The 25,068-nt window shown below is 52.0% G+C and overlaps 1 protein-coding gene and 2 long non-coding RNA genes across 8 annotated transcripts in view; 2 read left to right on the top strand and 1 right to left on the bottom strand.

The window, feature by feature from the left end:
* Positions 1-25,068, bottom strand: part of Sgsm1 (small G protein signaling modulator 1) — a 79,533-nt gene that overhangs the window by 49,944 nt on the left and 4,521 nt on the right. For 5 of the 6 annotated variants that reach the window (XM_039089276.2, XM_063271225.1, XM_063271224.1 and 2 more), the window contains 3 exons: positions 18,176-18,560; positions 17,393-17,529; positions 17,267-17,310 (listed from right to left, as the gene is read on the bottom strand). In XM_039089276.2, coding sequence (XP_038945204.1) covers positions 17,267-17,310; positions 17,393-17,411 — 63 coding nt within the window. In that variant the 5' untranslated portion in view covers positions 17,412-17,529; positions 18,176-18,560. Of the gene's footprint in view, positions 1-17,266; positions 17,311-17,392; positions 17,530-18,175; positions 18,561-25,068 lie in introns of those variants that run through there. The other variant, NM_001105937.2, reaches the window with a different exon arrangement.
* On the top strand, positions 3,132-9,582 carry LOC134481307 (uncharacterized). The gene is made up of 2 exons (XR_010056817.1): positions 3,132-7,108; positions 9,109-9,582. It is a non-coding gene; the product is annotated as an uncharacterized LOC134481307 (long non-coding RNA).
* On the top strand, positions 13,540-18,479 carry LOC134481308 (uncharacterized). Its single transcript, XR_010056818.1, has 2 exons — positions 13,540-13,948; positions 14,232-18,479. It is a non-coding gene; the product is annotated as an uncharacterized LOC134481308 (long non-coding RNA).

Here is a 25,068-nt window from a genome sequence, read left to right as displayed (position 1 = left end):
CCTTGAGACTGAGGTCAAAAGGTGATCCAAAGGCCTGTCCCAGAAATCCATCCCAAGACCTCTAACAAGAGGCGGGAGTAGCTACGTCCTGGACCCCCACTCAGAGATTCGCCATTCTGTGTTCTTGTGGCACACCACACGCTTGCCTGACAGGGGTGTTGCCCTCGGACCCTGCTGCCCCCTCCTCTTCCTGGCGCTTGCTTTCTGGAGGTACAGACAGGATAGAGCACCATTGGCACTCTGTTACACAGCACTAAGTGCTCCGATGGCAGCCGCAGCCAGTCCGCCCCTATCAGCACCAGCACTGTGGACAGCACCCAGCTCTTCCAGTCCAGCTTCGCTAGGAAGTGTTCTCAACAGGAACCCGGCGTGAAATTACCCTGTTTCAAAGGTGCGATTATGATTCGAACCCAGGGCCTCACACGTGCCAGGCAAGCACTCCACCAGTGAGCCACGCCTCCACCTGAATCTTTTATGCACATCACACTGGGATGAAACAGGATGTCAGGAGCAGGGGGCAAGACCTACACATTTGTGGAAAGGAAATTACTCATGGGTCAGAGGAGCTACAGGAGACATTAGAAGGCATCCTGAGGTAAGTGTGAGCAAACACTGCACGCCAAGACGTGTGGGAGGACAGAGCTGAGGGGAGACTATAGCGGGAAAGCACGGTGGCAGAAGAAGGAAGACCTCGCACGACAGCTTACCTTTATGCCCTGGGAATTAGCAAACGGGAAGAAATAAGCCCAGGACCCAGAAGGAAGGAAAGATTGCTGCAGAGATAAAATGACGTAATTGGGCTGTCGAGATGGCTGTGTGGGTAAAGGTGCTTGCTGCCAAACGTGACCGTCTGAGTTCGATCCCTGGCACCCACGTGGTGGGAGGAGAGAATGGGCTTTCACAAGCTGTCCCTTGACCTCGGCATGCACACCCGCACACAATAAATAATGTAAGAAGAAAAGTACATGAGTAACAAATTAAAGCAAGCAAGCTAAACTTGGCGGCTGGGCCGTAGTTTGCTGACTGTGTGAGCACAGCTCTAGCAGGCTAATGTCCTCTGAGTCCTGGCCCAGCCTTCCTGCCCAGGTGGTCTAGCTGAGGGGCTCTGCTAACTGGATGACACGCCCACAGTGTGTTACTCCAGGCCCCTGCAGTGTCTACTCCGTCTTCTGTAGGTAAGGCTCTGCTGCCAATGTCCCTCTTCTTCAGAGGCGGCCATCTGCCTGTCCCCGCTGGGGCTGTTCTGACGCAGCCCTGCTGCCCATGTGTGGAGATACTGGGTCCCATCTGCTCTGTGTTCCCAAAGGAAGCCATGAACATCCTCTGGACATGTGGCAAGTCCCCAGCTTTCTCTGAGGGCTCAGAGCTCGGTCAGAGCAAAGAACAGCCCTGGTGAGTTCTGTTACCTATCATTGGGTACCTTCAGCCACCCCCAACTCTATTTCCCAGAATGTCTCATCTCCTTCCATTCTCTCCCTTGATATTTCTCTTGCACCCCAGACTCTCTGGCTGTGACAAGTCACTGGCCGTGTGCTGGGTTGTATCTCCCCTTCCCACCCCCAGACTGGTTATCGTAAAACGCTGCCTCCTACTGACTGAGAATATGATCGTATTTGTAAAGAAAACCTTTAAAGTTAGCTTATGGAGTGGTCCCTGGTCTAGTACGAGCAGTGTCTCCATAGAAGGAGGGAAACAGGGTCACAGGATGGTCCAGAGAGAAGATGCAAGAGAGAAAATTGCATCTAGAAGCCAAGAGGAGAGGCTTGGACTTCAGCCTTCCTTCACAGCCTCCAGAGCTTCAAGACAGCACATCTCTGCCTTGCATGGCGACCTGCCTGTGGGATTCTGTTACAGCAGCCCAAGCGAATGAAAGCACCCACTATCTGCAGCGCCAGGACTCTCCTCTCTGTACCTTTGATTGAACCACCCGGCTAACCTAGTGGCTTCCTCTTCCAGACTCTACTCCTTCCCAGGTGGCCCAGCTCTGACATCTGTGGGGTGTGAGATTTGGCACCTTCGTCCCCCTTGAGCATCTTTGAAGGGCATTCCCAGCTCCCCTGAAGCATTCAAAGAGGACCACTTCCTCTGTCTGCCTCTGCTCGCGCCCCTGTCCTTGGTGCTGAATCAATCCCCACCCGGAACTGCTGAGATAGGGAACCACAGGCGAGAGACACAGGAAACCACGGGACCAAAAGACCCTGAAACCACAGCGGGACATGAAGAGGCGCCTCGGTCTCTTGGTCAGCTCCTGCATGTACACACTGAGAGAGTGAGGTGTGAGGATGGAGACAGACAGGCCAGCCTGGGGGCTTCAGGTCCAAAGATCTGGGCCAGAGGAGAGGCCTAGGGAAACACAGAGGCTCAGCTCAAGTCTTGGCCCCTCCCTTAGCACTCGTTTTCTGTGACCCAGGTTAGCAGTGTTCACCAATCTGGTCAATGCTCACTTGTGCCTAAACTGCACTGGAATATTAGAAAGGAAGAGAAGACCAGGGGTGGTGGGTAAGGTGTTCCACATTTTTCAGTGGGAAGAGGTGGCAGGGACTATGAGAGAAGGCATTGTCCAAGCTTCCTCAGGAAGAAAGGACCCTTGACTGAGGCTTGTCCCTGCAAGGTTGCCTCCTCTGCCCTCTTTTCCCTCCTCCCCATACACCATCATGAAGGGTGGTGCTGGTTCCTTGTTCCTGCTCTTTCCTCACCTGCCTGATGTCTCCTGGTCCCCTTCCCTCTTTAGCCAACAACCTCTTTTTAAACTCATTTTTCCTACGAGCAGTTTGGGGGAACCATCTGTTTCCTATTGGCACCTTGACCTGACTGGACACACACGCTGTCTGTTGACAAAAACTCAGAGAAGTTGAGCATCTTCCCTGAGCCCAGGGCTCTCACATGGGTCAGAGTGAGAGGTGGCTGCAACTGAGACCCTTCCGCCTACGCTGGCCCCAGGTCTAGCTGGATGATTTCACAGGAGTTAATGACCAGCTCTGCCCAAGGCCAGAAAAAGAAATTAAAAAGTCTGGTGAGTGGCACCATGGTGGAAGCTTCCCTCCCACAAAAGGTCACCAAAGCCTGTGGAGGAGGGCACTTCAGCAGGAGGCACGAGGCTGTGCCATTGTAAGGGAGAGGAGCTCTCCGGACAGACCAGGGGCAGAGCAGTCTGGGAGGAGGGTTGGAGGCCAGCAAAGACTCCTGGCAGGGTAAGAGATGGAAGTGAAGTCATGGACAAAGGCTGGGACACAGGAGGGCAAGGTGTGTCAGTGACACCCTGCAGGGACTTTTGGGAGGCCACAGGAGTTCAAGGCGATCAGTAAGCTTTTATTCTCCTGCAACCACTGGGTGTCTGGTATCTGGCTGCATTCCCCCATGATGCAGCTCGTTCTTTGGGAAACCCTTAAGAACTGGTGGGTGGTGGAGGGGCTGGAGAGATGGCTCAGTGATTAAGGCTACCGACCTCTCTCCTACAGGGACCTGGGTTTACTTCCCAGCACCCGGTGGCTCACGATTGTCTATAATTACAGTTCCAGAGGACCTTCTGGCCTCTGTAGGCATCTGCATGGTGCACGTATATAAGCGCTGACAAACAGAAACAGAAAATAAATAAATAAACGTTAAGAATTGACTTGTGTAGCTGTGCACATTTTTTTTCTTTTTTTCAGAGCTGGGGACCGAACCCAGGGCCTTGCGCTTGCTAGGCAAGCACTCTACCACTGAGCTAAATCCCCAACCCCAGCTGTGCACATCTTTAATCCCAGCACTGGAGAGGCAGATCTCTGATCTCAAGGCCAGCCTGGTCTACAGGGTGAGTTCCAAGATAGCCAGGGCTATAGAAAGACTCTGTCTCGAACAACAACAGCAACAACAACAACAACAACAAAACAAAACAAAACAAAACAGTCTAGGAGCCCACCCAGAGCTGGGCATGGTGACACAGTCCTGAAAATCAGGCATTCAGAAGTGGCAGGAAGATCAGGCAGTCTAGACGAGCCTGGCATAAAAAGGCAGAGACCTTTTCTAAAACCAGAAAGAAAAGAAAAAGCCAACAGCAATAACACCAAACAAACAAAACAAAAACCCGCAAAGTAGATTTGCCCAGCTGGGTCTCACCCTGTGGGAGAGCTGGCAAACACATCTACAAGGCACAGTGGAGGTGAGATGGCACGGACTCTCCACAGGGGGCGCTCACACGCCTTTGTGAACGTCTCCACTCGAGGCAGCCCAGCCAGGGACACAGCCCGCAGCCCTGCCCTTCCACGTAGGCCGCCACACCTGCCTCCGTTCAGACACCAGCCCTGCCCTTCCTCCCCCAACCCTCTCGCCTGTAAATATTTAAACAGCGTAGGAGAACTGATCTCCAGAGAGAGCCGGGGCAAGCTGGGAAGCTCTCCCAAGCCAGAGGGCTGCTGTTCCTGGGCCCACTGCTGCCCGGCTTGATGACCACAGCGTGTCCACGCCCTCCCACAACCCACCTGGAGCTCTGCCAGGTTCCAAATGGATGCCCAGGTTATGTTGAAGTCTTTGACTTGGGTGGGACCTGTTGCCCCAGCCCACAGAACTTGGCTAAACATTCCAGAATCTGCAGTCAAAATGCCTTCCCCCAGGAGGCTGCACAGAGCTGCACCAAATCGACACAGGCCTTCTAGGGGCAGAGATAGAACAGGGGTTTGCTGAATGAGGATCCTGAGCCCCTGTCTACACGGCAGGTGCTCATATGTGATGGTGACCACCCTGAGGCTGTCGCCACCATAATGTCAGGCACCTAGGCTTAGGTAGTTCCCAGAATTGTCCCCAGCCCCTGTCCTTCCCGATGGGGCTTGTATGTCAAAGACCAAAGTCAGCAAGGGCTAGGGGGAAAAAAAGGCTTTCTGGATGTGGGGAGAATGGCCAGACTTAGCACAGGATAGCCCCGCCCACGCAGATTTCAGATGCAGGGGGATGGTGTTAGTGAAAGCGCATCTCGGACATTATAGGGAGCGTTGCGGGGTGTTCTGAGTTTTTATTTGGGAAACCTGGGGCGCTGACTTTAAGGCCACAGTCAAGGTCATGTGGCTTCTTTTACTTTGGTGTTTACAAACCTTTAAAAGTTTTAAAACTGGGCTGGAGAGATGGCTCAGCAGTTAAGAGCACTGACTGCTCTTCCAGAGGTCCTGAGTTCAAGTTCCAGCAACCACACGGTGGCTCACAACTATAATGGAATCCGATGCCCTCTTCTAGTGTGTCTGAAGACAGTGACGGTGTACTCACATATATAAAATAAACAAATCTTTAAAAACAAGTGTTAAAACAAATGGCTTGCCTTAACAGTGGACACACATAATGGACTTGGTCCATAGGGTCCCCTGGTTGGAGGTACACACTACACAGGCCTGCATAGAGGTCCCCGGGGGTATTGCTTATCCCCTGGGCCCAGCTAAGCCCCCTCTAGCTCCAGCTGGCACCGACCTCCGGCAGCCGAAACCTAGGCTGGTGAGTGATGGAGCCAAGAGGCTGTGTCTGGGCTGGAGTCTCTGGGCACCAGGCCTGCTACCTTCCAGAGGAGGATGCTATGGTGAACACCTAAGGGCTTTGCAGGGCGGCTTTAAAAATAGCCCTTGTCAGAGGAGTATGAGGAAGGAGGGGTGACCCAGCATCCACTGAACTATCAGGGTGACAGACGGGAGGTACTACAATTCTGCTTGACTCAAAGGCACGTCCCGGAGCTGAGGAGACGGCTCAGCAGGTAAAATGGCCTGGGTTTGGATCCCAGGAACCCAACAGCGCGAGTGAGCACTGTTCTCTGAAGTGATAAAACTGGGTCTAAGAGACCTGAGAGGGAGGTCAGAGAGGGCTTCCTGGAGGTAGCAAAGCCCCACAATCTGAAAGACAAGCCAAAACTACTACTGTAGGCCTCGGTTTCCCCAGCTGTAAAGCAGGGAGAAGAATCTGCCTGTATCTGTCTCCACAGAGCTCCAGGAAGGGAGGGGCAGGTGCAAAGATCCCGTGGCGGTTTCTAATTTGCTATGGGAAAGGAGAGTTCCTGAGCGGGGGATGGGGGTGGGGTCGGGGAACATGGGGATATTTTGAGAGGCTCTGCTCCCCCAATCCCCAGCCCCCAGTCACAAGCAGACCTGGAGGAAGGAGGGGGAGGCTTGCTCCAAGCTGCTGTTTCCATGCTGGCTCCAGCTTCGTCTGCCTCCCCCACACCCCGCCCCTTCATGGGTGTCACCCCCTCCTGCAAGAGCCAGAGGACAGGGGACTCCCACCGCCTGACCTCTGCCTATGCATCCTTCTCCATGCCAATCACCTCCGGCTTCTCTCCCACTCTGAACCCCTGCTCACAGGGCAAATGCCTGTTAGAAGCCAGCTAGAGGGTGAGCTCAAGTTCTATGCAAATTATATTCAAATGAAGGGATTTGAGTATTTACGCATTTGAGCATCTCAAGGGCGTCCCCACCACTTCTCTCGGAAATCCCAAGAGCACTGCGCTGAAAGCTTTTCCCAGGCTGCCTTCAGGGTGTTTTAAGTAGCAACCCGAAATGGCCACCTGTGGGGCACTCAGCTTGGCAGCCATGGCGGTCCAAAGCCTGCATTATCTGTCCATGCTGGGCCAGGCACACAGTAAACTGTCTTGTTCACCCCTTCTCTTCCTCATTCATTCATTCGTTCGTTCGTTCGTTCATTCATTCACTCAACAGCTGCCTATAGGCACTTGCTACATACAAGTTGGTGTGACACACATGAGCCCAAAGATCCATGGTAACCTTGCATCATGGGTGTCACTGTTCCGTCTTCCCTGCCAGACTGGAGCCTGTGAGAAGATCGGGACTTGAATCAAGGCTGGGGAGCCCCAGGCTGTCTCAGGTGGAGCCCCCCCCCCCCCCCCGGCAGCAGGGTCCAGGCAGCTTGCTCACTTGGCCCCTGAAACTGAACATCAGCATCAGGGTCACCGACGGTTCCTGGCTCTCCAGCCTTTATTCAGCTTCCGTGGGTCACCTCTCCCTGCTCGCCTGGCACACACTGGCTCCCTGGGAGAATCGTGCTCGCAAAGGAACGTGCGTTTCTCATATGCCAATTACCAGTACGAGGAAGGCGGTGCTCAAAGGCAATGCGGACTGCGGACTACGGCATTCTGGAGCAGGTGCGCACGCAGGGGTGGGGTGGAGATGGGGGTGGGGGTGAAGGGACTAGAGACTGCAGGCCTGGGAAGATGACCCACAGCGTGGAGGGGTGCGAGCTCGAAGGCAGGTCAGGGAACTGTGACACTAGAGAGCGGGAAGCCCCTGGGGCCAGGGTTGTTGGGAAATCTTTCCCCTGCCCTCTCCCAACCCACCTGCTCTAAATAGGTGTTGGGGCTGGCTGGCGGATGGAGGTCTGTGGTTCAGGCGACTGGGCCACAGTTAATGGTTTACTTGATGGCTATAAAAAGGTACTGGGCGGAGTTCCCTGACCATCTGAGGACTGCCCAAACCCCCACAACCACGGGAAAAGGTGTTCTCGACAGCAGATGAGGTTTCTATTAACCAGCCCCCTGTACTCCTGCGCCAGGGCCCCAGACCCACCCAGAACCCTTCCCTTTTCCTGGGATAAGAGGGTTGGGAGGAGCCTCAGTCTCCTCCACACGCAGGGGAAAAAAAAAAAAAAGAGCCCCGAGCGTGCTTCACATTCCGCCCACACCGGAGAGCCGCCAGCCTCCTCACAGGTGCGCTGCCCACCGCACGGCCAACAGACCTCCCTGGCAACGCCCCATCTCCAGACGCACAGCCCTGGAGATGAGCAAGCCAGCACAGATGCCTCCTCTCCCCAAGAACGTCTAAACTTGGGAGGATGTGAAAAACTAAAGCCTTGGGGAGCTGCTTAAAACACTCAAATAAGTGCCGGGCGTGGTGACACACACCTTTAATCCCAGCGCTCGGCACGTGGGGTACAGGGGTGGGGTGAGGCAGAGGCAGGAGGATCACCGCGAGTCCGAGGCTAGTCTGGCCTACAAAGCAAGTTCTAGGACAGCCAGGGCCACACAGAGAAACCCTGTCTCAAAAAGCAAACGAACAAACAAAAACAACGCTCAGATAAATCAGAAACTGACTTTACCCTCCCAGATCTTAAAATGGAAAGCGGTGAGAATGTTGTTTTTAAGGGATGGTTTTAGATCCCGACGCCCGCCTGCTACCTGCTGTGTGTCCTCGGACAATTCACTTCACTTCTCTGTGCCTCCATTTAAACGTCTCCAAAATGAGGTAACACAGAGGCCCGCCCCTCAGATGGCTGAGATTTGTTTGTACTGCACATGCAAATGTATATCAAGTACTTGATAGATTATCTAAAATGTGATAGAACTTTCTAGAAATGCACTGTAGACCCGTCCTCCCATTCGGTAGCAATAGCTCTGTGGTTCCACCGAGTCCTTGCAAAGGAGCTGGGATTAGTGAGGAATAGTCTTATTTTCACGTGCGCGCACGCGTTCACGTGTGTCCGCCACTGCGCATGTGTGGAGGTGAGAGGACATCCTCAGGTGCCAGCCCTCTCCTCCGCCCTTTGTTTTTCTGTTTCTCATGCCATGTCAGCTGTGCTGCGAGTTCGAGGATCTTCCTGATTCTGCCTCCCACCTCCTGCAGGTGCGCTAGGATTGCAGCCCCTGGTGCTGCGTTTTAAATTTAACCGGGGACCAGAAAGTAGGGGCTTGTGGCTAAGTCACGCAGGCGCACTGGCACAGGTTGGAATTAGGCCCTTCAAGGGCCCTTACAGAACTGGAAACCACACCGTCTTCGAGCTTATGTCACGCTGTCCGGCCGGAGTGACTGACAGCCCCTGAGAATCTCTAGGCTGAAAACGTGAGGCCCCAAATGATGGCGCAGGAGGCGGGGCTTCTGGGAGGTGATGAGGTCAGGGGCGTGGCCTCGTGATAGGTTTGCGTCCTCGGAACCGGGCACAGAGCCCTTTCCCTCCCGTTTACTTAGTGAGCACAGTAATGGAAGTCTGTCCGCCTCCCTGGAGCTCGGCTGCCCTGACCTCCAACCTCCTGATGCAGGCGCAGGCAGGCAGGTCAAACTCCCTTCTGGCTATGGGCAGCTGTGGTTCCAGCCCAGTGTCCTGCTTCCTGATGCCATCTCCTACCCATGTTACTCTGCTCTGTCCCTCCAGGCTTGACCAATCACAGCGACCTGCCCCACTGTGGTGGGCACAAAAGGATCGCGTCATTTAGGCCGGACCAGACCCAAAGCCAATTTCCTGTGACGTCAGTGCTGTGACTGAGGACGTTACAGAGCCAAAGAACGCGGCGAAATGCAACCCACAGCGATGGAAGGGGCCTGAGGACATCACCGGAACCGCGGGATGTAGCTGTCCCTAAACCCGCCCACCCCAAACCTCCCAGACACTTGAACTGAGACATCTATTAGCCCCTTCGCTTTGTAGACTTAGTTTTCTGGCTGTTTTTAATTAGGACTGATTGAAGCTGAAACGAACAGTAGACAGACCGTGCTCTGCTGCTTTTTGACTGTGTGAGCTTCTCTGTGTTTATTAACCTCTCTGGCCTTCAGTCTCCTTGTCGGGAGGGGACCAGCTGCCTGGTCCACTGGAGGACTGCTTTGTTATTAAATGAGAAACGGAAAAGCAGTTAGCATTCGTGTTCAGTAAAGGGAGGCTGCTACAGTTTTACTAATCAAGCATAATTTACTAAACAAGAATAACCAGAAGGGAATGCATTCAATGCCGGAGTAGCATCAGGTCTCTAAATTACCAGAGACCTGAATTAAATAATTAACTAATTACAAATCATGGAGTCCGGGCTGGCTTCAAACTCCCTATGCGACTGCAGATGATTTTGAACTCCTGATCCTCCTGCCTCCACCTCCCTAGTGCTGGGATCGCAGGCAGCCATCCATGCCTGGTTCTCCATATGGTTCATTTTTACTATGTCTCGTCTGGCTATTTTGTGTTTGAGATGGGATCTCTCTACACGGCTCTGAATGTCCTGGATCTCACTACACCCATCATCGCCTGCCCTGAGCTCACAAGAGATCCATCTGCCCCTGCTCACAGTCTGTCCCTGTGAAGAAGGAACCAGAGTCCATTCTCCAAGCTCCCCAACTATTGAAAGAAATAACAGTCAGCATTCAGAACTCTTAGGATCCAGGGCCTGGGGACACAGCAGCCAGAGGGTGATGCCCAGTGAGTCTGGCTTCCTTGGGCTTCCTCTCCGGTGGGCTGACTGAGAAAATGGAGCTGGAGGAAAGACCCTGCTCTCTACCCCAGGACAGGGACATAGCCTGCTGAAGGCTCAGCTATTCCGACTCGACTCCTAAGAGAGGAGGGTGGCAGGCTTCAGGACAGCAGGGACAGAGAGGTGTCACTACAAAGGAGAGAAGGCTGTCGAGGGTCTATCATCGGGGAGGGTCACACACTCCCCAAGGTCGTGCTTCATAAGGACTCATGCATTGTTGGTTTGGGCTCCCATAAAAAGCAGAACAGAGTTGGAAGTGGGGCTTGGCTGTAGCATGGGCATCTCTATGAGCTAAGGTGAGTGACCTGCCATCCCGTGCCTCCTTAATGGCTGTCATAAGACATGGTGTTTCATCAGCCTCAGGGGGCCTGGGGAGGGCCAAGAGAGGTCAGCCAGGTCCATGCCACATGTCATCCAACGGCTCAGCCCAGCCCTGCCTGAGTGGCTGTGGCTTGTTCCCGGGAAGACTAGTCGGCAGTCTTTATTACATCGTAAACACAGACTTGACCCATCCAGAGCCGCGTGAACAGGCACGAGTGGGCTTTCTGAGCAGGGTGCCGGCCAACTGGGATGCTCGGAGGTCTTGGGCTGGCCAACTCACTCACCTGGGAGGTGGGAAGAGGAGGAGATGGGGCAAACCGGCTCCTCACAGAGCAGCAGCAGAGGCTTCCTCGAATGTCACCAGGCAGACTCAAGGTCTGATGGTAGCATGGACGTTTAAATATGACCATACCTGAATCCGATTGCTCCAAACTCCCCAAACGCCTGAACTAAGAAATTCATTTTCGCCTTCCAGCCTCCCACCCCCTTTTCCTGGGTTCTGTAGCCAGCAAATGCTGGCACTGGGAACAAAGCAGTCCTGATCTTTCTGTTAAACTGCATCAAATACTCTTAGCAGCTCCTGGAGCCCCTCCTGAGCTGCTGCAGGGGAAGGCCTGCAGGGGGACAGGTGTAGGAGGTGCGGGAGCAGCCTTGCATGCCTAGTGCTACCCACAGCTCCCAGAAAGTCACCTTGTCAGAACTTTGAAAACACATCAGGTGTGGCAGTGGGCTAATGAGACTGTATTAACCATGAGGAGTTCTGCTCTCCAAAGACCACAGACAGGGCATACATGCATGCTCACATGGGCATGCACACACACACACACATCACATTCACACATACTCAATGGCAGTTTCAGAGCCTCTACTCCACACAACAGGAGCAACAGCAGCTCCCAGCTCATGAACAGGAGCTCGCAAAGAATGAGACAGAAAGCTGAACACAGTGGTGCATGCTGTGAGCCCCAGCACTTGGGAGGCAAAGGCAGGTGGATCTCTTTGAGTTTGAGGCCAGCCTGGTCCACAGCGTGAGTCCCAGGACAGCTAGGGCTACACAGTGAGACCATCTCTCAAGAAAGAAGGAAAGAAAGGTGGGGGAGGGGAGTGGAGGTGAGTCTGAGCTTCCTCTCCCATATAGAGTCCTTGCCCTTTGCCCCACACTACTCTCTCATACCATCATCTTCCTCTCTGGCCCAAAACTCCGCCATGGCTCTCAGCTCAGACTAAAACGAAAGTCTCACTTGGTCACAGGCATGATGAGCCTCCCAGGTCTTCCTCTGGAGTTCATCTTCCCTCTTGTTCTCTCTGCTCCAGCCCCACTGACCTCCAAACGCAAGGACTCGTACATGCTGGAGGCTTGATGGAAGACATCAATAGCGACCCCTGTCTCTGCCCAAAGATCGCCCCATCACAGAGGCTGGCCCCGACCTCTCTGGCCAGCCCTCTCTTCTGTCTCTCCCCTGCCTTGTCTTATAACACTGAGCACCATCCATATTTGTTTATGGTTATATATGTATACATGTATGTATATGCACACATTTACACATGTGTATATAACATACGTATATATACACACAAAATTATCTTGAGTATATGTATGTGTATGTATATGCAGACACAGGTACACATTTATACACACATATATATACATACGTGTGTATATTACACACTAATGTCTATAATGTGAACATGTATGTGTATGTATATTTGCACATGTATACACACATATATAGGTATATACACACGTTTACATTGTACCTATATATGTATTTGTACACATACACACGTGTATATATATGCATACATATATACATATGTGTATATACACATACACGTGTGTATACATATGTTTATATTGTGTATGTGTATGTATGTACACATACATGTATATACACATGCATATATGCACATGTATCTATTGTGTATATGTATATATATATATATTGTATGTGTATGTATGTATGTGTCCATGTACACATGGAGGTCAGAAGTTGATGTCTGGAATCTTCCTCAGTCATTTTCCATCTTCTTCTTTGACACAGGATCTGAAGTCCACTGATGGATTACAATGTCTGTCCAAGAGCTCTGGGGATCATCCTGTCTCTGCCCTCCCCGGGCTGTATTTACACATTTGTCGGGTCTCACCCGAGCGCTGGGGATTTAAACCCAGACCAACAGGAAGCGATTTACCCCACGATTCACCTTCTCATCCGTGCCCCTGCTAGACTGTACAGCAAGAGCGTCATTTCCCAAGCTGCCGCTTCCTGAACAAGGTTACACCCCAGGGATGCTCAGTAAACATTCGTGGATGGAAGAAAGGGAAGGCGGGGGAAGAGAGGAACAGAAGTCCTTTTCTAGGAGCTGGGAGGATCCATGTTGATGGTGAGCAGGTGCAACAGTCTTGGAGCCCGCGCTCCCCGCTCTTGTGTTCTCTGTAGCATGGTCTTGTTACCTGTCTGGGGCGGGTAGGCAGCCGGCACAGGGCACACTGGCAACCACGCACTCCCCTCATCTCCCTCCTTTACACACATCTGCCCCAGACTGTGCTTCCACGGAGTTCTGAAGATCCTAGCTAAGCCTGCTGCTGTGTGTTCCAGGCAGGAGTCTCTGTTGATGGACGGGTTACGGTGGAGTGATGGGAGAGAGGTGATGGTAGTAGTGGTGGTTGAGCGGGGTGACCGTGGAGGTAATGAGGGCCGTGGTGATGATGGTGATACTGATGTCGATCACAGTGGTCAGAGCTGTGTTGATGGTGATGGTGGTGGTGGTGGTGGTGGTGGTGGTGAGGGGTGGTGGGTGGGGCAATCATGTTGGCATGTGGGGGTGTCTCCTATACCGCAGGGTGTTAAGTGGTGGCACCCCTGGCCTCTTCCTGCAGACCCTGGGAGCACCCACAGCTGTCACAAACCAAAATGTTCCCAGACACACCGAAGGTTCCCTGGGGCAGAGCTGCACAAGTACCCTAAGAACCTATTAACCCACACCCCCGCCCCCGCGCGTCTGATTCAAGCCTTGCGCGGTGACCTGCGTGCTATCTGGCAACTCTTTGGAGGTGGCCAAGCTGTCCTCAGTCCTACATTAAGAACTGCTGCGGACTTAGAGTAAAGCCCGAGCGTCTCCATGGCAACGCGGCTCAGTTCCCTGATGTTCCTTCAACCTCCTTAGCACATCCCCCTTCATCCAGTCTTCCACTTCAGCTGAGGCCGAAGGGATGGGGCGGGCTCCGCTAGACAGAGAGGGTGGCTCTGCTGGACAGTCCCCCCTTCAGCCCCCACACACACCCCCTCTCCACCCGGAGCTAGCCAAGGCTTCCTCTGCAGGATCTGTCTCCTGGCACTGACACGCTCCAGGGGTCTCAGCTGCTGCCCACCAGCCCCTGCTTTCTCCTCTCCAATTAAGAGGCCTCCTGGCAGCAGCCACAGGCAGGAAAACAAGGCGGTTAGTCACTTAGCTTCCGTTATCAACCTGGATCACGTGGCTGGCTCTTTTTAATGGCTGTTGTCATGACAACGGGAAGCCAGTCCCTGCTTGCTCTGGGAACCAAAACAAAATTAAGGGGTGGTGGCAGGGAGGGAAGGCGGGCCAGGGAGGAAACCGCTTAGAGCTGGGGGAGGAGGGGCTTTAGCTGGGGGAAACAGGGATGTGACACTGACCCAACCCCAGAGAAGCACAGGAGGGAGGCACGGTGGATGTCAGGTGACAGGGTGTATGTCTGTCACAGCTTATTCTGCTCACTGAGTCATCTTCATCCCTATTGTGACAAAAATGGACACCCAGACACTGGCAAAGATAAAGGCAGGTGCCCCCAGGAGACTGTGCAGTTCACAAGCCATTGGTTTGGGTGACACACACCCCTTTTCACTTGCCACATTCCTCAAGCTTCCCACCATCCCCCACTTGTTTCTTGTGTGTGTGTGTGGTGGGGGAGAACACCTCTCTTTCCAGCAGGTCCCCCCCTCCCCCCGCTCCAGCTGCCCCTGCACTCTCAAGTTCAGCATGTCCCTGCAGCCCAGTCCTCTATTGTCCCCTCTCTCTGCCAGGACTTTCCTGGTTCTCCACTGTCATACCCTGCAGGCTTGCAGGTATGTGTTTTTGCTCAGTGCTGGGGTGTGTGCAAGACCTCATGTCCCTTCCACAATCATCCTCTTTCTCATGTCACTACCTGGTCTGCCAGCACCTGCTTCCTCCAGCAGAGTGTCTCCATTCTGGACTTCCAACTCCTGCTCTAGTTGAACTTGGGGCTCCTTCCTGACCTACCTGACTGCAGTCCTGGGTCCCGGCAGCTCCCTAGGCTGCCTCTGGACACAGCTTCCAACCCCACAGGCTCTGTGGCACAGCTCTGTGGCAGGTTTGCACAGCTGTCTGGCTATCTAGGGATGTCCCCTGTCACCTCTTCCAGGACGAAGAGGGAGGCTGTGGCGTGCAGGGGTGTGGCTCATCTGAACTCAGAGACAGAGGGGATGATGCTTGCTAATCAGACTGGTAGGCAGATTCCCCCCATCCATATCTGACACTGGAGGGGTGGCTCATTACCCAAAGAGGTGGCCAAAGGAAGCAGTGTACAGAGCGGTAAGCTGAGGGGGATGACTTGGGAGCTTCCAGGTGACAGACTTCCTCCTGTTCCTCTGCGCTGGGTCTGTACACTTCAAACATGGTTTCCTGCCTCTGGCCACGCCATTCCTGGTAAGGTAATGGGAATCACACCACCCCTGGACCTCAAGAGCTTGGATGGCCTGGTGGTGGTGGTGGTGGTGGTGGGGTTATCCTACCTCTGGCCCTTCTTGGCTGGGTGCTGTTTGAAGCCACTCCCCCTCCTGTGAGCCCCGTCTTCACAGGGTGGCTACATCTGCAGTACACAGAACATGGAAACCCCCAAAGAAGCTTAGACCCTCAGAGCAACCGACCTCCATAAACGCAAAATTTAGAAACTGAGAAGTCTACGGTTGGGAACCCCAACTTCTGCTTCTGACTTTGAAGCTTTGATAATCTGCTCTCGGCAGGGCAGGAAAAGCCCACTCCACCCAGGCTCAAGCCAAGAAGGTGGCTCACTCCAAACCTAGTGGTCCCCCAGAGGCAAGGAATCCAGTAGACTTGTGGTCCCAAGGCAGGGGCAACACCCCCAAGGCATTTCCAGGAGCCCGAGCTACTGGAAATGAGGACCAGATGTAGGGGGCATGTGGGCCATGGGGCTGCACATGTCACTCTGCAGATGGGAAAGGGATGATCTTACAAAGAGAGGACTTATTGTGGTGAATGCTGAGGGGGCCTGTGGCACAGCCTGACATGAGTGTCTCCTAGGTGCCCCAGGGCCTTGCTGACCCTGTCTTCTTCTACATACAGTACATCCTATTTGGTCAACCGTTTCCCTAATGGAGGGGGGGTGTTAGCCCGAGGCTCTGACAGCCAAGGAACAGGCATCCCAGCCAGGGCTGGGTAAAAACCATGACTTCCAGCTTTAAACCTGTGGGCTAAGACCCTTCCTGGAAGGGCAGTGGTGTGAGGTTGCGGGGTTGGGGTCTGCATAGTCTCTCCAAACAGAGACAGAGGTAAGGACTGCTAGGCCTTTCCACGGGACCCCCCCCCTTCTATCTATCTTACGTATCACCTCAAGGGAAAATTCTAGAATCTGCAATCATCCGAGGAGCTGGCTCTTTAAAAGGAATGTGCTACACACAGAGACACAAACACAGAGACACACCCACGATCCCCAAGAGGAGGAAGGAGCGGGCAACAGGTCCCGGCCTCCAGCTGCCCAGGTGGCTGACACCAGGAAGGGAGGGCCTCCTGGGTGGCACCCCTAACACACACACACACACACACACACACACACGTATGTGCGTGCACATCACACAGTTATATACATAGGCATAGACACACACACCCACGCTCAGGAAGCAAGGGACAGACTCCTGCCTGGCTCACAGCCAGGCAAGATCTCAGGGTAAGAACCCCAAGATGAAGACGTGGGGGTGGGGGCTGAAGGATAGGGAGGGCAACGCCACACCATACGTACTCAGTCTTACTCATTCACACAAATGTACATATGTAGATTCACATGCGCACAAACAAGATATACATCAGCCTTAGGTATTTCCAGGCAGGTACACGTGTGTTTCCCATACACAGCCACATGTCCTTGGGAAACACCACAGGCCCACAGACATTTAAATGCCACCTCAGCCTTCTAAACTCTCCTGGCTCCCAAGGCCCTGGGAGGTCACTGACTGTGAACTCCTTGGTAAGGCTAGGCTCCCATCTCAGGGGTGGGAGGTGGGGTGGGGGTGGGGGGTGGGGGGTGGGGGGTGGGGGGTGCAGGCAGCCACTCCTGTCTGATTCCGTGGATCCGTGGAGGGACCTGCCCTGGGACCCTGGCCCAGGTCACAGGCTCTCCTGGATAGAGTCCCTGGCACCTAGAGGTGGCTCCAAGGACTGAGTATCTGGGGTGGGTTAAGGAGACAGTTCCATGTTCCAAAATTGAACTGCTGCTCTGTTCCAAAACCTGATCTACCTGGAGACATTCCGCATCCCTAATGAGGAGCCCCCACATCACCCTACCATACCCCAGGAGTGAGTACCTGTCCCTCCACAAGGAAAAGATCCCACCTAGACACCTTCCGTTCCTACACCAGGAGGGCCTCACGCACTGAAACACCCGTTTTACAGCGTACCTCCCAACCCCTCCCTGGTTAGCCATGCACAGTCACCGCCAGCCAGGTGTCCGCGGTGGCCCTGTCACCCTAGGGTGGCCGCCCCTACCTCCTTCTTCACGGTGCGCAGCAGCCTCTGGCGGGTCTCGGCCTCTGCGGGACAAGCAGGGAAGCGCGGTGAGCGGCACCGAGGCCGCGGGGCCTGGCCGCCCTCCCGCCGCCCGCCCGTGCTTACCCGCAGGGACCGAAGCCATGGCTCAAGCTGGTCGGTACCGGGTGCCCGGACGCGTCTCCGCTCCGCGCCCTGCTGCAGCCGCGAGGAGGCGGGACCGGCAGGGGATGAATGACAGCCCAGGATGCGGACGTCAGAACCTGACAAACCGCCCAAGTCACCCGTGAGAGCTCAGCGCCGCCTCCTGGACAGCTCACAGCACAGAGCATCCTCCTCCAGCCTCCTCCAGGCATCAGCGTCAGCCGTGCCAAGTTGCCAAGGGTGACCTAAGATGCCTAACCGTGACCTACATCCCGTGTCTCCGTCCATGTATATTTAAAACTGAGGCAAAACCAGGCTCGGGGCAAACTCCTAACGACCCATTGATGGGGAGACTGAGGCAGGGGACTCATGACCTGGTCAGGTTTACTATTGCTGTGATAAAATCCCAGGACCAAAAGCAAGTTAAGGAGGAAAGAAAGGGCTTATTTGGGTTCCATCACTGAAGGAAGTCAGGGCAAGGACTCTGGAGGCTGGAGCTGATGCGGAGGCTATGCAGGGGTAATGCTAATGGCTTTGCCCGAAAATGGCACTACCCACAGTGAACTCGGTCTACCCCACAATAATAACCACTTAAGAAAATGCCCCCCATTGATGGCATTTTCTCAATTGAGGCTTGACTGTGGCTTATGTAGTTGACATAACACTAGCCAGTACACACCCTACGGGGCGGCCTGAGAAACGTTGGGAAAGCTTCCTTGTAGCCTGGAGGCTTTCCCAGGCTGCTATCAGTCGGGGCTGGCTCACCCTGTGGCCAGAGCCTGGCGCTGCTTCTGGCAGGGTGCCTGTGGCGCCCTCTAGCGACGACCATGGGCATCGCGCGCAGCAGTGAGGCGCCGAATATACAGCTCATCGCTGTCCTGCACAGCGAACGTCTTCACAATTCACAGCCCAGTAAGAGTGACTGCTGGGAGCCAGTGCCAGTGGGGGTCTTCTTTCTTGTTGATTCTTCTTGAAGTAGCAGAGGGGGAAGAGCGTCCGCGAAGGGTGAGATTTTGTCTTACAAGATATTTAGGGTTGCTGTATAATAATAATAAAAAGTTTACTTATCTAAGTCACCATGCTCTGCTACTGTAGCTGACCCGCCTTCTGTGTTCCTCTGAGGCTAGAAACTGGCACTTAGCACTTCATTCTAAAACAGCAGGAGATAAAGTAGAGGATTAATTGCTAGAGCCTTTCCCCTTTTTGTCCCTATCCCTCTTGCTTGTCAGGCTAGGGGGAAGTTAGGAGCAATAAACTTCTATTGAACCAAGAGATGTGAATAGCGCTTACAGAAGGAAAAACATTTACATAGGGAAATATGCATAAACTCATATAGGTTCATATACAGATCCGTGAATGTGCATTTATTCATTTCCACTCAAACCAGTTGGGAGCAGCTTGCATGCATTCTTTTTTTTTTTTTTTCCCCCGGAGCTGGGGACCGAACCCAGGGCCTTTCGCTTCCTAGGCTTGCATGCATTCTTACAATTACATTCTTACACACACATCCATACTTACATATGCATATGGAGCAAAAAAAACCAAGCACCGGTGCAGAAAGAACTCACTCATTCTGGATGAAAGATGAGCTCCAATCTTTATTGAACAAAGAAAAAGCTTCTACCTTTTGAATGCTAAATGGATTAAACCCAAGTTTGTAAGAAAAAGCTTGTTCCTTTTAATAAGACTAAGCCTGCCCTGTTACTAAGAAATGGCCTGTCCTGTCCCGTGGTAAGGAGACGCTTGCCTGCTCCTTCTGCTCTCTCCAGCCTCTTACTTTTTCCTCTTTCCCTCTGCATTCTGCACATTGCCCTCTTATGTTACCTATAGTCTCTAAGTTATTCCACTCTGCATTCTCCTTCTAACCTTGCTCTCTCCTCCTGTCCTGATGTCCCAATAATGCTCTTACTCTCAATGCCTCTTCTCCCAATGCTATGCCTATACGTCTAAGTTCTTTCTTTCTTTTTTTTTTCTTTTCTTTTTTTCCGGAGCTGGGGACAGAACCCAGGGCCTTGCGCTCTCTAGGCAAGCGCTCTACCGCTGAGCTAAATCCCCAACCCCGTCTAAGTTCTTCTTGAGTTCAATTCTGTCTAAAAACTGTTCTGTCTAAAAACCTCCTCAGCTCAGTTCTGCTCAGCTTGGTTCTTCTCAGTTCAGTTCCCACTCTTCCTTTTTTTCCTAAGCCCTTAAACACCTTTCAGAATACACCATCACACGTTACAATGTTCATCACTAGTTCACACACACAAAAATCAAATCGTACGTAAATTGAAATAGAAACTTGCAACAGAGAATGTTTGCATGCATATCCATCAGGAGTAATTATCTGGCTAAACATCCATCACCTGTCACAGCTCCACAGGTACACTGAAGGTTTAAAACCATAACTAAGTTATTAGTGAAGTTTTGTATAGATAAACCCAGTCAATAGTTTATTCTCTGTCTTAGCACCTATAATAAATCATTAGTTTCCTTTTTATGACCACTGGTTAATTGTTTTACAACCTCTTGGAATGTGCTCTGAGTAGAAGAAAGTCTGGTTACTTTCTAAGAGCAATTAACTGGTGGCACTTGGGAGACTGGCAGAGTTCTCACTGCAGTTTTGACATCAATCAGAAAAGGACTTAATAGCAGCCCCACTATAAAAGGGCTTAATAATCACTGATATAATTTTAGGAGTTTTTTTAATAAGCTCATTATTAAGACTTAAGAAGTCGGGGTTGGGGATTTGGCTCAGTGGCAGAGCGCTTGCCTAGGAAGCACAAGGCCCTGGGTTCGGTCCCCAGCTCCGAAAAAAAGAACCAAGAAAAAAAAAAAAGACTTAAGAAGTCATTTGTCTATATAGCATAGAGTACATCTTCACAATTCTGCAGAGATCTGCTCCAAAGGGGTGTGCTACTACTTAATGATTGTTCTATGTGTTTAATAATAACAGGAAAGGCATTTTAATAGCAGGAGTCTTTCCTAAAATGAATCCCATACAGCCTTGCTTAATAAGGGCGAACTGGTCACAGATTACATAATAATTCGAGGCTGGCCATCAGGTGAACACCTGCTAGTTATTAGCTTGTCCCATTATGGCTCCCGACAGGTGATAACCACAGCTGCGACTTGTTGATGAGGCCACCTCTGTGCCGTGAATGCTACGTATGTCTTCTCATTTCAGCTGCCAATCAACTCCATGAAGGATCCTCCAGAGAAAACACATTCAAAGACACTGGACAGAGAGCAAGGGGGAGGGGGTGGAGCGAGGCCTTCTCCATGCAAAGGAACCCCAGTTAGCTTGCCTCGATGCTGGGGTGGGTGATCTAAGCCACACTCAGACAGGAATAGGTTTGGGCATTCCTCGGGGTGTGCTGTAATGGTGGTTCTGGATGAAAATCCACAGGGGAGGGCACCTGACTGCCTTCCCTAGGGTGGGTTAGCCTTGTGCAATCAGTCAGACCTGAAGGGGAGGAAAGGGCAGAGGAGGCAGGCCGCCTTTCTAATCGCTTTGCCAGCGCTTTGCATTGGGTTTGAATCAGAATTTTGGCATTTCATAGCCTCTAGCTTGCCAGTCACCGACTGGAGCTGAGCCACCTGCCCCCACCAGGGTCTCCAGTTCACTGGCTGCGAAGCTTGAACATCTCAGCCTCCACAGCTACCTACGTACATGAATGTACCACATACATGTGTGTGTCCACACAAACAGTCAGCCTCTGCATCTGCCAGTCGCCCAGAGTGAAGTTAACCAATCGTGGGTAGAAAAGAAATGACTGCGACTGCTTCTGTGCTGAAACACACAAGCTGTTGTCTCATTCTTTTTTCTTAGCCAGTGATGTCCAGTGTCTATCACATGCTACTTACACTGCTTTAAATATATAGGTCACATAGAGATGACAGGAAGTATAAAGGAGGGTGTAAAGAGATTCTACACATGTATGACGCCGACCATAGAAGGGATGGGAACACCTGAGGACTTGGTACTTTAAAACACACCTGGAACCCATGCCCTGTGGATCCCAAAGGGTGGTTTGGTGTGTGTGTGTGTGTGTGTGTGTACATGTATATATGTATATGTATACACACATAAGTATCTATGTTGTGTGTATATGTATGTGTATATGTACACATATATGTATACATGTTTTTTGCATATACATACATGCATATTGCATATACATATACTGCATGCATATACATGCATACACTTATATACAGGCACACATGTTCACCTCATCTATTCTGTTTCTCTAGAAAACACAGATCAATATAGTCATCACTCAATATTAATTTCTTTTCCCTTCTCTCTAAACAATGTCGAGTTTGTCCTGGTACTACCTCCAGTCTTGGGCACACGCTTCAAAAGAGGTGTGCCACTTTCTACCCTAGGCAGGTCCTAATTGGCCTCTGCCAATCATCAGGTCCCTCTGCCAGTAATTAACCTGTTCATTAATTTATCCATGTATTCATTTATTGCTTATTGATTTGTGTATGTTCGTGTGCATGTCTATGGAAGCCGGTGATTCACGCCTGGTGTCCTCATCCATTCGCTACCTTTTAAACAAGTTATTTCATATTTTAATTAAAAATATTTTACGTGTATGGGTGTGATCCTGCATGTGCGGCTGTGCACCACGTGCATGCAGTACCCTCAGAGGGCATCGACCCCCTGGAACTAGAGTTACAGACAGCTGCGAGCTAGCTGCCCGACATGTGGTTGCTGGGAATATAACCCAGGTCCTCTGGAAAAACAACCAGCACTCTTAACCACTGAGCCATCTCTCCAGGTCCCTTTTGTTACCTTTGAGACAGGTTCTCTCATGGAAAGTGAAGCTCACTGACTGGCTAGTCGACTGGGCTGGCAAGCTCCAGCAATTTCCCGTCTCAACTTGACCAGCAGGGAGATAACAGGTTTATGGGGGTCTCATCGGACTTTTATGGGAGTGCCAATGTTCTTTGCCCAGTGAGCTGGCTTCCCAGACTCCAGTGATTGGTTTAAACAGGAACATGTGACACAGTTCTGCCCAATGAGATGCCGGGGAAGTCCCCTGCATGCCTCCTTGTTCATGTAGAGAGGCCTGTGGATCACACAACCCTGCTTCTGGTGCTGGTCCATTCTGTGCTCCGGCTCCCAGGCAGTCAGAGGGCACAGCTCTCATGGCGCACGAGGAGTTCCAGGACAACCAGATGCTGTAGCGTCCACCTCTGGATTTGCCGATATTTTGGAAAACACGCCAACTTCTGGTGAAGTGACAAGAGTCAGAGTTTTCTCTTACCGGCAGTTGAAATAATCCCACGTATAAGACTGAGCCACGTGAGACGCCCTTCTGTTTCTACAAATATGAACCAGGCTGTTTGACTGCTTTTCCCTGCCAAAGCAGAAGATCTAGGCCAACAATGAGCCTCTATTCTCATTCTTGCAAAAAGGTGTTCTGGATGCTTCCTAATATATCTGTCGTGTTCTAGAATGAAGTTCTTAATTAGAATGATTACAGAACTTGCTACTGTGTATCAGGTTCCAGGGTCGTTTCCATGGTGACTGGAAAAGGTCAGTTCCAGGTTTTGACTATAGGAGGCGCTGCTGAGCAAATGACATTGCTTTGGTTCATCTAGCACAGGTTATCTGGCACAGTCTAGGTTCTGTGTCATGCCGCGCTCTGACCAGCTACACACAGGGATTCAACTTCTCCGTGTGTGTATGTGTGTGTGTGCTCTCTTGATCTCATGAGGGAAAATCCTTCCCTTTCTGGGACATAGGGGAGTATTGTACTTCAAGGGACTGCCTCACAGCGTTAGCACGTTCATCTTCATAGGTGGCAAACTGCCATTCAGTTTCCCCCGCTGACCCCAGGGCTCTCTGGCATCTTGGGCTCCTGGGACAGGCGCCCAGGGTGTCAAAGGACTGTCAAGAACGTGTTTGTACTATGACAAGATCTGACGACTTACGGAACGGGAGTTTTCTGACTCTAGAGATTTTTTTTTTTTTTTTTTTTTTTTTTTTGGCTTACCAGACCTGTGGGTTCTAGATCTGCGGCTCACCCTATCTCAGAAATTAAAAAAAAAAAAAAAAAAAAAAAGTCAAGATATATGTGTCGGGGCCCAGTGGTAGGGCATTGTGTGTGAAGGCTCTTGCTGCCAGGACTGAGAACCTGAGTTCAGCCCCCAGGACCCTCTTGGTGGGAGGAGGGAGCCAACTCCACAATCTGTCCTCCAACCTCCACACGTGCACCCTGGCCCATACACATGCATGTACACACAAACGGTTTCAATGGGTTGTGTGTGTGCACAGAACACATACTTGCCATTCCTCCAGCAGACAGGATAGCACCTGTTTATGTCTCGCTGGGTATCATGCTAAGCCACGCGGAGAGGGTCGTGCCTAGGTGATGTGGAGGTATGGCCCCCTGCATATGAAACCTTTTATACAAAGGGATTGTTATCACCTCTCTCAGTGAGTATAGCTTAAAATGTTCACATAAGAGATAACATGGTAACGCTGATGAGCCTCAGAGGCACGAGGGAGAGATGACTGGACCCACATTGAGGGAAGAGAGCCGAGAACATCACCCTGGTGCTTGAGTTGTGTTTTAGGCTGCACATGCACCAGGAGGCAACTGAATAACAAAGAAAGTCCATGCACCTGCGGGGGAACCCTGGAGCCCAGTAGATGCACAGGGTGCGGGGGTAACCTATTACTAGGGTGGAGACCTTGAAGAACATCCTTTTGGGGAGCTTGGGGTAGACAGGAGTTGCCAGATAGTTAATGCCCAGGTGTCTCTGTGGGATAACGCCATTCCTGTGTCAGAAAACACCATGTGGTACTTAATCCAAAGCAACCAGATATGAGGACAGCAGACAGGGCAGAGGGAAACGGGCTAAGGTTTACGTGAGTTGTCATCGAGGGGTGTTCCGAGAGGCAGAGTTCAAAGGACCCACAAGAAACTGTTGAAAAGGACTGACTTGGGTTGGGGATTTAGCTCAGTGGTAGAGCGCTTGCCTAGCAAGAGCAAGGCCCTGGGTTTGGTCCCCAGCTCCGAAAAAAAAAAAAATAAAGAAAAGGACTGACTTTGGAATTCTTTTATTAACCTTGTTTTTGGTGTGTGTGCATGCCCACCCACACACATGGAGGCCAGGCGGCAGCACCGGGTCTCTCCCTCAGTCACCCTGTCTAGTCCTCTTTTGAGGCAATGTCTCTTGCTGACTGTGGGACTCCTGCTTTTCACCTAGGCTTGTAGCCACTAAGCCTGAGTGACATTCCTGTCCCCGCCTAGCTCAGTCCAGGCGTCACAGGCACGCGCAGGCCACTCCTGGCTTGTCATGTGGGTGCCGGCCAGCAGCCAGCGAGCTTCACATTTCCTGTCACACAGCAAGCAGTTTCCTGTGCCCACCCTTCCAGCCCCTCACATGGGGATACGATGGGGATACAACCTCAAACGCTCTGTCTCAGAGGAGCTGAGTGCAGATGCCCTGACACGGCCAAAGAGAGAATCGGGGAAAGGGACAAACAGATGGAGAACATAGACCGCAGACAAGGAGGTGGGACTCTATTTTCTGAGTTGCAGGAGACAGTTGCTCCCACGGAAATAGTGAGTGTACAGAACTGGCTGACACTGACACTTCAGGAAGGGATTATAAAGCCGGGCATGCAGGCGCACACCTTTAATCCCAGCGCTGGG

This window comes from Rattus norvegicus, chromosome 12 (assembly GCF_036323735.1).
Source record: "Rattus norvegicus strain BN/NHsdMcwi chromosome 12, GRCr8, whole genome shotgun sequence".
Lineage (NCBI taxonomy): Eukaryota > Metazoa > Chordata > Mammalia > Rodentia > Muridae > Rattus > Rattus norvegicus.
This window is presented reverse-complemented; position numbering and strand designations above follow the sequence as displayed.